The sequence below is a fragment of the Lytechinus variegatus genome, chromosome 6, assembly GCF_018143015.1.
Source record: "Lytechinus variegatus isolate NC3 chromosome 6, Lvar_3.0, whole genome shotgun sequence".
Taxonomy (NCBI): Eukaryota; Metazoa; Echinodermata; class Echinoidea; order Temnopleuroida; family Toxopneustidae; genus Lytechinus; species Lytechinus variegatus.
Window position 1 is genome coordinate 16,277,897 of NC_054745.1, and position 14,082 is coordinate 16,291,978.

Below are 14,082 nucleotides of genomic sequence, written 5' to 3' on the forward strand. Positions count from 1 at the left end.
TTTCAAACCATAACTTAATGGTAAATGCCAGTTGTTGTAACGATATCAAAATGAGTTCGTACAGAATCCAATGAAATGACCACCAAAGTGTCTGTTTGTATGAATAAAAAATGTGCCAAAGGATTCTGGAAGAAATTGTGTAATTGCTGAGAAATTAGCAAATAAGCACAGGATTCGGGTCAAGCATCGGGAGTAATAATTTATAATTCACTGTCCCACTTTACGCTTATCTGTGTTGATGATCTTCAGTGTGAATATTTTTCAGCATAGATTTCAAGATTTCACAAAGTCCAGTTTATGTAACTGTACCAGATCTAGATCCTCGATGATATACTGACAATTAAGCCTAGTTTTACAGACTTTCTCATGAAATCAGTGTTTACTGCAACTACTAGCATTTCTCTTTAACCCTAATAATAATCCTGACCTTATCCTAACTTTAACCCTTTTTTTTCTTGCCTGAACAAAGTTTGGCAGAGACTTAGGGATCACTTTTCCTGTTAGTCTGTTAAAGAAATAAAAAAGTGTTTGTTCAAGTTGCTCTCACTTCATTATTTCTGAATCAATTATGTTCAAACTTGGTATGTATGATCATTGGGCACATGTGGGGTCAAAGGTCATCTAGGGGTCAAAAGTTTTGCGACCCACCTTGTTCTATGATTGTGTAATGATTGTGATCATGTAAGAGAGCTGGGGCAAATATTACCCAAGGTGTTGGCATGGACAATATTGGATTAAGATTGAGCAATATAGGTGGATATCTAATGAAATGCCAGTCAATATTTAATGATGTTTATTTCATCAGATACAAAGCTGCATGAGTTTGTGAATGAGTTTCATTGTGATGTTGTAAGAGAGGTGGAGCAAATATTGCCCAAGCTGTGTGTGACAACAATATTTGTTAAGTTTGGGCAATATGGGTTGATATCTCATGCAATTCCAGTCAATAATTTTTGCTATCGAATGATGTTTGTTTCATCAGATGTGAAGCTGCATGAGTTTGTGAATGAGTTTGATTGTGATCATCTAAGAGAGCTGGAGCAAATATTACCCAAGGTGTTGGCATGGAAAATATTGGATTAAGATTGAGCAATATAGGTTGATATCTAATGAAATGCCAGTCAATAATTTATGCTATTTAATGATGTTTATTTCATGAGATACAAAGCTGCATGAGTTTGTGAATGAGTTTCATTGTGATGTTGTAAGAGAGGTGGAGCAAATATTGCCCAAGCTGTGTGTGACAACAATATTTGTTAAGTTTGGGCAATATGGGTTGATATCTCATGCAATTCCAGTCAATAATTTATGCTATTGAATGATGTTTGTTTCATCAGATGTAAAGCAGCATGAGTTTCTGAATGAGCTTGATTGGGATCATGTAAGAGAGCTGGAGCCTCCTTTTGTACCTGCCCCTGATGATGAAACAGATACAACATACTTTGATGGTGAGTATACCAGTTAGGAGCTTTAACCCTTTGAACCCTAAATTATTAGGGGCGACGGTGACCCATACCCTGAATTATTTGCACGTATCAATCACATTCACAAACTCCCATGATTCAGGCCCAACGGCTATTACCTGGACCAGGCCGACTGAAGTTGTTTAGCTTCTCATAGACCTAGTCTACAGATAGAAATATCAACTTTAGTGACTGTTTTGGTCTCAGAATCGCTGTTTTGACTTAAGTCACATTTATCAATAGCTTCCCCATAGTCAGCACGTGCCTTGCCGCGCATACCGTGTAATACCACACATGCCACATAAGCCACCGCTGTAGAGTGGCATAGTTTTGGTCATATTTTTTGCAAAAAAAATTTCTGAAATCAATACCAATCTTGACTGAAATTATCAACTAAATATCCCTACAGGTACTAGAAAGAGTACATCATTTTAAAAAGATCACCTGACACTTAGAACCCATGTTTTTTAAGTCACATGGCTTCAGGCCGATCGGTATTTGTGCGTTTACTGCTATACCGGCCTATCGGGTTCAAAGGGTTAAAGGGGTTATATTGGATTTAAAGAGGTACTGCAGGCTAAATAGGGATAAAGTAAAATCAGATAAACAGAACACTGAAAATATCATCAAAATCAGACAAGGAATAATATAGTTACCAGTATGACATTTAAAAGTTATGCATTATTTCAGTGAAACAGTTCAATGCATGTCTTCATGAATATTCATTGAGCAAGCTGATGATGGCACATCCTGACTTATTCTTTTGTCTTATCCTGTGAAATTACATGTATATTTATGCAAATTTTGTCCTCTAAAAGTAAAAAAAAATTGCATTGTCTACTGATTTAATGTGTAAGATAATCATTGCTGTAATATGTTTTGTCACAAGGGAGACATATCCTTAATACATGTATGCATTTCAACTCATGTCAAAAAAGAGAGAGAGAGAAATAAGTCATTATAATAATTTCCGTTTACAGCATTGTTAATGTAGAGTGTACTGATAATTATTGTGACACTGATTTTCATTTTCCAGCACGGAACAAAGCATGCAATTTGGATTTGTCTTGCGGGTCATTCGCTTCATGAAACAGCAAAGGAAAGCCATCTCAATCGAAGCTATGTGATGATTAGACGCTCAACCTTGAACCAGTCGAAGCTCAAAGTAGAAGAAATGCATGGACACATGTACAACTCTTATTACATATACATGTACATCTACATGTATATTACAGTAAGTGTCCTTTTGTAACAAACTATATGGGCTCCTAGTTAACTTATTACAATTTTCTGGTGCTTAAACTGTTAACATACTATGGAAACTCAGTGCATTTGCTTTAATATGTCAAATGGGGAGAAGCAAATATGTGGAAACCTGGGTTAGTGTTTTTTTATTTTTTCAAGTTTTGGTTTTTGGATTGTACTCATTAGGATAGGTTGAGGGCTAAATATGTATGAGATTATTAATATCTTTCATTTGAACAGAGAAAAAAATATATCATAGATATAGGGGTCAGCTGCACAGTGGCTGACGGTTCCACGATCAACTGGGCAAAGCAAATTTTCGGAGTATTTCATTTCATGTCTATTTCGAACAATAAATTTTTTAAATTTTATTTTCACGCATAAATACGGAATTAACAATAATAAATATGAAATTAAAAGGTGATAATCCAGGATGCTGCATAAATTTTTAGAAGCACTTGCTTGGTCAGGCAAAGTAAAATTATTAAATAGTTGGAATATACTTGCCCAGAAATCAATTTTACTTGCCCCCAAAAAATCCTTGGAAAATAAAAAGTTTTACCTCTACAAAAGAAAGTTTTGGAGTTTTATAAATTATTTTCTATATTTTCTCTCTGAACTGATCTACCTTGCTAATGCATTTCTTTTTCCAAAGTGATTTTATCTTGCCTTCCATGACCAACATTAGGGTCAATATCATATCATATTGACCCTGATATTGGTCATTCTTCTGTAAGAATTTTGCTTGCTCAATTCAGGCAAGTAGTTTTGGTCTTTACTTCAAAACACTCACCCGACTCTAGCTATTACTTGCCCCGGGCAATCGGGCAAGTGCTTATATAGCATCCTGGATAATGTCACTTTCTGTCTGATAGTTGCCTGAGGTTGATCAGACTTAGTCAAAGAATATCATGCTTGTACATCAAGTTTGCTCTCCCCCAAAGAAGTCTCTATTACATGTATTTCCAATGCACTTCACAAAGTCTGGAATCAGCAAATAACAATCCACTCTCATTAAATTCTGATGCCTGTATTACTTTATTCCAAATAGATTTATGTGGTGCAAAGAGATGCAAGTTACCTGTATTGTCAATCTTACTGGCCTTGAATTTGAATGTTTATAGGGCAAGGCTGTACTCCTGTAGCAGGGCACATTCTTAACCATGTTTTAAAAGCACAAATGAGAAAATTCACAAGATTATCATGGTCAAATTGAGGGGCATTAATAAAGTCAACATTGTTAATCACCACTTTGTTTACTTTCCATTTGTTCCTATCCTAGTTTGTTTACAACTAGTTCATGTACTAATCATTTGGTCTTATCGCCATGTAGCCCAGATACGTTTTTTCTGATTTCCAATTAGGCTATTCACACTTTTGTCTGATATCCACCTGGGCGCCATAACACAAAGGTTAGCGATTAATCGCTAAATGAAATGACCAATGAAGATCATTGTTGCATGCGCATTTTGCTCGATAGACTGACTATGAACCAATCAGAATTGTCTTTTGAAATTAGCGATTAATCGCTAACCTTTGTGTTATGGGACTCTGGTCTAATGGTTTCATGACATTTACTACTGCAAAATGGACACATTAAGCCAAACTTAAACCCAAGCTTTAAATTCTAATCGCATGATTCTGAACCTGAAACCTAATGCCGACCCTAACATCTCTCCTTGCATCTTAGAAGTAATAATTATTATTTTGAATGGAAATCGGGTTATGTGGAGCGTTGCGGCCCAGTGGGTAAATCTTCTGACTTTGAAACAGAAGGTCGTGGGTTCGAATCCCAGCCATGGCGTAATTTCCTTCAGCAAGAAATTTATCCACTTTGTGCTGCACTTGACCCAGGTGAGGTGAATGGGTACCCGGCAGGATTAATTCCTTGAATGCATGAGCGCTGAGAGGCAGCTCGAGCGAAAGCCGGGGTAATAATAATAATAACAACGCGCCTCAGAATAGAATATTTCTAGATAGATGGTGCTATATCAATGCCTATTATTATTATTAGCGGTTTAACACCATATATAGTTAGATGGACTGATTCTGGATCAATTTTTAATTTTGCAAATTAGAAAATGATAAGGAGAACAATCCTGAAGCTGAAAGCCTACTATTTTGAATGTATAATTGATTTCATTTTTACATCTCATATCGTTATCATTATCAAACTAGAGGGTATATTTGTAGTTGTAATTTATTATATAGTGTATTGTATTTAGTGGCATTAAATGTAAATAAAAGTTTATGTTAGTGTTTAATGGAAGATGATATATATACAAACAAAATAAATAGCATATTGTAGTAATGAATGAACTGTTGTTTTTCATTAATTTAGCCTGGGCGGCTCCACAATGGAAAGGGGGGGGGGCATTGGTGTTGTGGCTCTCTCAGTCTCCGGACTTTAAATCACAAGGTCCAGGTTCAAATCCTACCTCGGCCCTCACGTCCTTTGGCAAGACATTTATCTACATTTGCCACTCTCCATCCAGGTGTAGTATAGGTGTAGGGGGCAGTCAAATGTATTGCTGTACACATACGTGACCAAACTATTTCCAAACACCCCCCTAAACGAGTTTTCTCTGTGTGCAAAAATACCACCTGAAAAGTTTTTCATGGGCTTTTTTTACACATTTTTAGCCCAAAGACAAGTTGTCGCCAGAATATGACCCGAGGGAAAAAGCTTGGGGGAAATTAAAACATACCCTAAACAAGTTTGTGGAGCGTTGTGGCCTAGTGGATAAGTCTTCTGACTTTGAAACAGAGGTTCGTGGGTTCAAATCCCAGCCATGGCGTAATTTCCTTCAGCAAGAAATTTATCCACATTGTGCTGCACTCGACCCAGGTGAGGTGAATGGGTACCCGGCAGGATTAATTCCTTGAATGCATGAGCGCTGAAAGGCAGCTTGATCTAAAGCCGGTGTAATAATAATAACAACGTGCCTCTGAATAGAATATTTCTAGATAGATGGAGCTATATAAATGCCTATTATTGTTATTATTATTAAGTTTGGATATTCTTAAAAATAAAAGCTTTGAAAAAAAACATACCCTAAGTACGTTTGACCCAGCGATTGACCACTCTATCACAACCACCTCTTTTTTTTTAAGATCAGTGTTTTTGATACCCTTAAAGGGAAGTTCACCCTGACAAAAAGTTTATTGTAAAAATAGCAGAAAAAATAATGAAAAATATTGCCGAAAGTTTTAGAAAAATTCATCAAATAATTGAAAACTTATTAGAATTTCAATTATTTGATTTGTGACGTCATATCCGAGCAGCATTCCTACATAGCGAATGGTAAAAAATCAATGAAATGTCATTTTCTAAGAAAATTGAAAATGATTTTTACTGTACCTTTTGTATATCAATTGAAAAATCATTTCACACCTGATCATGAATAGAAAACAAAATCAAGTCATCAGCAACCACATGAAATTTGAAATTCATGCGTTTTATATTACATAACACATGGGGCAGCTGCTCGTTTATGACGTCACAAATCCAAAACTTTGAACTCTGATAACTTTCTTACTCTTTAACGGATTTTCCTCAAACCTTTACCAATATTTTTTACTATTTTTTCTACTATTTTTACAACAAAGTCTTCTTCAGGGTAAACTTCCCCTTTAACGAGTTTACACGTGGCCCGCTTCTAAAACTGAAAAAACACCCCTTTAAATATGTTTTTTGGTCACGCATGTGTACAGCAATATATTTGACTGCCCCCCGGCCACCAAACGAAACAACTAGCAACCAACAAACCATTCATCCAACAAACTAAACAACTGACGAACAATTTAAATCAGCCAATTAATCTACCATGCAATCAACCTTCGTGTGCAAACAGAATTCACCAACCATCTTTTCAGTCAACCAAGCAATGAATCAACAAAATTTCATTCAATGATATTAAGGTATGCACTTGATAAAATAACAACGAAAAATACAAGAGACGAATTTGAATCATGATAAAGGAATCACATTTTTAATAGGTCCTAATTCCGAATCACATTGTAGGGGCGAACTTACTATAATGATTAAATCAATCTAATAGGGAGTTGCAAGGAACTTGCAAACGATTGCAAGTCAATATTAGTTGAGAAATTCAATCACAAGTCTTCATTGATTGCAAATTTGCAATAGATTTATCACTAGTGGGGCCCGTTGCAGAAAGAGTTGCGTTTAAACGCAAGTCAAAAAGTCAATCGTAAGTTCCAAATGCGCGCTGTTGATTGGTTGAAAATCAAGTTGCGCATGATTTTTAGAGTTGCGATGATTGCAACTCTTTCTGCAACGGACCCCTGGGGAGCGTTTCATTAAAGGACTTGTCAGAGGTTTTATCCGACAAGTCCCATTTTATCCGACAGTTACCATAGTAACAGTGCCTCACAGCCAATCAGAGTCAGGGAAAGATGTCAGATCTGACAACTTGTCGGACAAAAATGTTGATGAAACGCTCCCCAGGTGTGCATCTTGCATCAACAAGTATAAATTGAATTGCTTGTGTTAGACTTGGGCTCCGTCTTACAAAGAGTTCCGATTGATCCTAGGCATGATCCTAGCAATCACAACTATGGAAAGCCAGCAACATCAACGTGTAAAATTACATGTTTGTTTAAAATATTTTCTGGAAATTATGTATATTCATACATTCACTGTTTTCTTGACAATTCGGTATGCTTCTTTATGTTTTCATAGGACAATGAGTAAATTTCCTAAAGAAAAATTATGACACTGATGGATTTCCATATACCTGATACTGGTTGAATCAATCGTAACTCTTTGTAAGACGGGGCCTTGGTCTATCACTTGTGAATTTGTAACTGAAATTTGCAATTGATCGTAAATATTTTCTTGCAACGCCCCCTAAGAGTTTGAACACCTATGGACCTTGAGTCTTGACTGGAAGAGATAAATTTCAAACTGAAAAAAGTGAATGCTACAGTAAATTAGTATATTAAAGAGGAAGCCTGTCATGGTTTGAATTAAAATAGAAAACTGGGGAGCATTTTATAAAAGGACTTGTCAGACGTTTTGTACGAAAAATCGGTTTTTATCTGACAGTTACCATTATAGCAAAAGTGCTCCAACCAATCAAAATCAAGGAAAGCTGTCAGATCAGACAACTTCTCAGAAGAAAATGTTGGTGAAAGGCTCCCAGATTTCGCTTGGCGAAAATACATTAAAGAATAATCGAATAATGGGTTTAAAAATGTTCAATAAGTGGCTTCATATGCGAAAAGTAAACGGCTCCTAATAAGCCTATCCCTTCAGGTTACACAAATTATGTTATTTTATTGAGATGCTAAATACATAACTAGAAAAGGGGGTGAATAAAAGATGGTCATGGGTATTCTTAGGAATGATCTCTTTTCATGGTTTTAGCATTTCTAGAGCAGATCTTCGAATGCCTCTATGAGCGCACAAAGGCGATCGCAGTCAATTCGACATGCATCCCTCCCGCAGATGTAACGCCTCGTCCGCCAGTATTGGTATCTGTACCGGAAAGCCGGGGACCAGCTGCGCATTTCGAGAAATCCGGCTGGGTTTTCCGAGTCGGTTAGCCCGTACGTACCGGTCCAGATGTTGGTGTAGTCTTGTCCGTCGGATGTCACGAAGTTACCATTAGATATTTTGCAGACCCCAAGCCACGCCTTTGAATCGTCGTTGTCACTGATATGGTTTCACGAAGTGAAAAATGGAGGAACAAAAGGGAGAAAGGGGGAAAGAAAAATACATTTAGATCTTGCAACCCGCGTAATTCAGTTGGGGAAAAAATGAAGTCTTGTAAAATACCACGGCGACACATATCAATTTGTTTGCGCTCCCTTTTTGCAGTGCGTAGCGTGTTAAATTATTTCCCTATGGAGAATAATAGAAAATACGCCGTTTTTGAGGGATTTGCTAAGATATCTCCCAAACGCGTCAACAAGGTGATCTATCAAAACAGAATAGAATAGAGCAGATTCTCACCTTGAACATGATATGATTTTCATTTAATTTTAGTCAAATTAAGTTCTGTCACTTTTGAGGTTTGTGGAACCTTTCTTGATGATTTTGGAAATCCATTTGTACATGAGCCAATGGGCAAGTGCGGGAAACGAAACGTTTGGTGCGACTTCACATTGTTGTAAAAAATATATATACGTCACAATAGACCCTATCAAAAAAAGACATTTTGCAGAAAATGCTGTAGATTGCCAATACCTAAGAATGATTTTGATTGGATAAAAAAAACCTCTGTCACTTTTCACATTTGCAAAAGCTTTTGCAATAATTGGTCACTACAGTTTGGCGGGTTCAGCAGATGGCATTGTGTGTACACAGTAAACACGCATAGCTAGGCAACGCAGCGCGTGAAGAATTTTGCACGTTTTCATTTATTCGTACAGCGACGACTTGAGTGTATGTTGGATAGGACCGTACCATTTTTGACCGGGGGGTGTGCCAATGAATGCAAGTGATCAAGAAGAGTTACAAAACTGAAGGGAGTGAGAAAACAAGGAAAGTGAGAGGGAAATTTATGAAAACAAGTAATGCGAGGAAAAATGACAAGAAAAGGAGAGAAAGGAGAAGAAGTGAAAACACGCAGCTGAGTGCGCTCACGATATGTAAGTTGAACACCCCTGCACCGCAATGTAGCAGCCCGCCACTATACACGTAGACTGCCTGCACGATGCGAAGACAGCGGCGCGTATTAGTGACTGTGCGTTAAACGTCCCATTTCTATGCCTTATAAAAGGAGCGTTTTTTGTACACAACAAATTGATATGCCCCTGCTGACCCAGCAACTCCATGCTGCTGTAGGAAACACTGATCACTAATATTAGGGGACACCGATCCACGGGAGCTTATGATCAACCCACCCTCTTCTCCTTCCAAAATGGGCGTGGCTTTCATCATGCCACGCCTTTGGATCATTGTCCGATGTCGTCACTGTCTTGATAATCATAAACAATTAAGACGTGTCTACTGGGGTCTTTCATATAGCGGTACTCGATAGATATTATGCTGTTACTGGTATGGTGGCATTTCTTTTTTTTTTTTTTGGGGGGGGGGGCTATCAGTGAGGCGAAGAGCATTGTATGGCGGTTATGGTGGTATAGGACTGATTTGTAGTGCCGCAGTGGAATTTGAACCTCAGAAGTTATTCCGGAAGCATATCTAGAACTAGACAACGACAGCTCAAGTATGACAAGAGTTTTAAAAGTATAATAATGGTGGTGGTGTTGTTTGATGATGAGGAGGAGGAGGAGGAAGAGGAGGACAATGGTGGTGGCGATGATAATGATGGTAGTATGATGCAGCTGATGATGATGATGATGGTGTCGATGATGATTATGATGATGATGATGATGTTGATGATGGTGATAATGATGAAGATGATGGAGATGATGGTGATGATGATGATGGTGACGATGATGAAGATGATGGTAATTATGGTGGTGATGATGATGGTGATGGTGATGATGATGGTGATAATGATGATGGAGATGATGGAGATGATGGAGATGATGATGATGGTGACGATGATGAAGATGATGGTAATTATGGTGGTGATGATGATGGTGATGGTGATGATGATGGTGATAATGATGATGGAGATGATGGAGATGATGGAGATGATGGTAATTATGGTGGTGATGGTGATGATGATGGTGATGATGATGGTGATAATGATGATGGAGATGATGGAGATGATGGAGATGATGATGATGGTGATGATGATGGTGATAATGATGATAGAGATGATGGAGATGATGATGATGGTGATGATGATGGTGATAATGATGATGATGATGATGATGGAGATGATGATGATGGTGATGATGATGATGGTGACGATGATGAAGATGATGGTAATTATGGTGGTGATGATGATGGTGATGATGATGAATGGTGATGATGATGGTGATGATGATGGTGATAATGATGATGATGATGATATGATGATGATGACGATGGTGATGATGATGGTGATGATGTTGATGATGGTGATGATGATGATAAAAATAATGATGATGATTTTTATGTTAGACTAACGATGATGGTGGCAGTGGTGATGTTGGTGATTATGATTACGATGGTGATGGTGATAATTATCATGATGATGACAATGATGTAGACGATAAAAAAAATAGTAATAGGCGCGACTTACATCATCAGTTGACGAGTTACGTTGAATTCTAGATCATCAGCCGGATAGAAGAGCCGAGTCCCGGGGAGGTAGGTATGCCCGTGGGCGCAGTACCACCGGGCCGAATACCAACTCCGCTGGTAGTTCGAGTAATACAAGCATTTACCGATGTCGGCGTGGAGCGTGAACCACTCCTCTAAGCAATGGACGGGCTCGTTGTCGGCAGCGACGACGAACACGCCGCCGAGACACAGCGTGATGAGAATCGTCTGGTAAACAGCAGTCTTCATGATGGCGAGAGATGGAGATTTCCTTTTGGCAATGGGGTATCTAAGAAAGTGAGATGGTCGACTGGTGTGATTAAAGGGGTTGAAAAAAAAATGATATAAATAGATCAAGTACTGAGGTAAACCGAACAGAGCAATTGTCAGTATTCAAATAAGGTAAATCAAAGTTATGACATTTTATCAACATTATAAACACAACAACAAAAAAGTAACTTTCAAATATTTAAAAAAGAATCGTTACCCTCATTGCGTATAATGTATCTAATTGCTATGTAAAAATATATCTAATTCAAATTCTGCATAAAATTATGTTCTTGCATTAATTTGAATATAGAAATTGTGTATTTGTTACTATAACAAGTATTTATGAAACAGAACCCTTTATTACTTTCTCTATCAATTTTGTTTGGAAATTACCATGTAAATCTTTTATTATATATGGCCTCTGAGTCTTTATGTCTAAATAAAGCGATATAAAATCACTGATTTCCGACTGTATTATTATTGTCATTACTTTCATGCAAGTTAAATTGATCTGTTAGTCCTTATAGGCCCATTTATACAAACAATACATCCCATATCTCTCCTGTACAGTTTTCATTGTCATAGATTTTGTTAACCCAGGGGGCTCCCGACCCATGTATGTTTTTTTTTATCTTATAGAAGAAATAAAATTGAAATGAAATAAATTTTAGGCGAATGTGTGAGAATTCTTAACTTACCGATCAGCGGAGGAACAAAGTAGGCTCAGGTCCAACCGTCTCTGCAGAACTTATGGACCGCTCGCTCGAGGCTCAACAATGGAAGAAATTTGAGAAATTTCTGCCATTTATACATAATTTCGGTTCATATGACTGGTTAAAATGAGGTGGGTGGATTCTAATAAATGTGAAGTGTCTGATTGAAAGAAATAAGCACACCTGTTAAGGCCACGATACTGTTTTAAAAAGGTTATTGGTAACTTTCCGTATAAGCAGTGTCAGCTGCGCGCATTTGATTAAAAGTTATGATTAATAACATTGGTTATTATGAAAAAGGTTATATCGACTGAACTTGTTTCTCTTTTGTACTCTCTCGTCCTCTCTCTTATGTGTGTGTGGATGTGTGTCTTTTCTCTGACTTGTTTGTGTGTGTGTGTGTCCCCTCGCTCTTTTTCTCTTCCTGGTTGTGTGTATGTGTGTGTCACCCTTTCTCCTTTTCTCCCTGTGTGTGAGGGTGTGTGTACCCAATTCTCTCTCCCTCCCTATTTCAGTATATCTGTCTCATATTTTCAGACTTTCCTTTTTTATATTTTCTTCACTTTCTTTGTCCCCCTTATTTCTTTCTTTCCTTCTTCTTTCTTTCTTTCTTTCCTTTTTCTTTCTTTCTTTCTTTCTTTCTTTCTTTCTTTCTTTCTTTCTTTCTTTCTTTCTTTCTTTCTTTCTTTCTTTCTTTCTTTCTTTCTTTCTTTCTTTCTTTCTTTCTTTCTTTCTTTCTTTCTTTCTTTCTTTCTTTCTTTCTTTCTTTCTTTCTTTCTTTCTTTCTTTCTTTCTTTCTTTCTTTCTTTCTTTCTTTCTTTCTTTCTTTCTTTCTTCCTTCCTTCCTTCCTTCCTTTCTTTCTCTCTCTCTCTCTCTCTCTCTCCCTCCCTCCCTCCCTTCCTTTCTTCTTTCTTTCTTTCTTTCTTTCTTCCTTCCTGTCTGTCTTTTTTTTCTATCCGCCTTTTCCTTTTTTCTTCCTTCCCCCAACGAGGCATCATTCTTATTTTTTTATAAATACCTTTTTCTATAAAACGGTTCTTGCGAACCCCAATTATCCACAGACTTTGGACATCAGTAATATCTCAGCATTCATAAGAAAGACACATTAAGCGCCCATCATTTTTATCAATCTTTTTTTCTAAGTAAAACTTTACACCCTTACAAATTAAACTCTTCCCAGCATCCATTGCATATTATACACGGAATTACCTAAAATAAAAATCTCCCCATTAAAGCAGAAAAGTTTATTTTAGATCAAACACCTGTTACACCCTGTTCTTTGCCAAAACAAGCAATATTCAGATTGTGCCGGCCGTGGAAAGATAACAATATTTAGCTTTTTATTTTGAAAATAAATCAGGATGCTTGCAAGACGATTAATTGCTTATAATTATTCGTACGGCATGCTTTCATCCATATATAAATATCACAAGTGTACCGTTTATTTGGGGTGTGTGTTAAAGTGCGTATGTACATTGGACCTCGGTTGTGAGTGCGTGCGCTTGCGTGACTGGCTTATATTAAGGTACACACAAAATAATCCTGAATAGCTTAACCGAGCGTAAAAAAGGGTCATTTTCAACCTGATTAAGCACAAAACTTTTACTTGATTCTTGCTTTGGAATGAAACAAAACAATGCACATGTAAAATTGATTTTAAAAATATGAAAAAAATAATACATTCCAGTGACTATAAAAACTAGTGGCAGTGACGTTTGATCATTCCTGGCGATTGACATGCATGGTACATGCAGTTTAAGAAATGAAAAAGAACGGTTTAGCACAAATCTAATCGTGACCTCGTGACAGAAAAAGTGTCATAGATTCAGAAATTATGACTGGTAGTGTTAGAAGCATGGGGTTCATGCTCACCACAAACAACAATAACAATTAAAACAATCCAGAAAAAAGTCCGAACGTTTTTTTTAAAGATGTTTTTATAGTATTCTCTCAAATCAAAATACACATTCACATTTTATGAACAAGTTGTACAAATCATTTGAAACAGATAAGTCCATATCCCACATAATTATACAAATATACATCAAACTTAAAAGATACCGGTAATTAATAGGCCTACTGACAATTATGCGTTTCAGCAATTACAAAACGAAATATTAATATGATGTATAAAATGGCAAAAAACAGTGATGTTCTACCTTCCCCCCTCCCCTACCTAAAAATAAGGTTAGATTTATGGCAGAC

At 37.0% G+C, this 14,082-nt stretch overlaps 2 protein-coding genes across 3 annotated transcripts in view; one reads left to right on the forward strand and one right to left on the reverse strand.

Annotated features, from left to right (window-relative positions):
• LOC121417098 (serine/threonine-protein kinase greatwall-like) overlaps positions 1–3,266 on the forward strand; it is a 30,679-nt gene extending 27,413 nt beyond the window's left edge. For both annotated transcript variants that reach the window (XM_041610675.1, XM_041610676.1), the window contains 2 exons: positions 1,338–1,448; positions 2,500–3,266. In XM_041610675.1, coding sequence (XP_041466609.1) covers positions 1,338–1,448; positions 2,500–2,552 — 164 coding nt within the window. In that variant the 3' untranslated portion in view covers positions 2,553–3,266. The remainder of the gene's footprint in view (positions 1–1,337; positions 1,449–2,499) is intronic.
• Positions 3,267–8,012: 4,746 nt separating this feature from the next.
• Positions 8,013–12,106, reverse strand: LOC121416535. The gene is made up of 3 exons (XM_041610029.1): positions 11,862–12,106; positions 10,874–11,164; positions 8,013–8,388 (listed from the first exon to the last, which is right to left on the reverse strand). Exons 2-3 carry the CDS (start codon positions 11,140–11,142, stop codon positions 8,106–8,108), a joined length of 552 nt encoding a protein of 183 aa, XP_041465963.1. The 5' UTR covers positions 11,143–11,164; positions 11,862–12,106; the 3' UTR covers positions 8,013–8,105.
• Between the last annotated feature and the right edge of the window lie 1,976 nt (positions 12,107–14,082).

Coding starts and splice junctions, on each gene's coding strand:
- LOC121416535 (XM_041610029.1), bottom strand. CDS start 11,142: ATGAAGACTGCTGTTTACCAGACGATTCTCATCACGCTGTGTCTCGGC. Junction 8,389..10,873: donor GTAACTCGTCAACTGATGAT/GTAAGTCGCGCC, acceptor AAACCATATCAG/TGACAACGACGATTCAAAGG.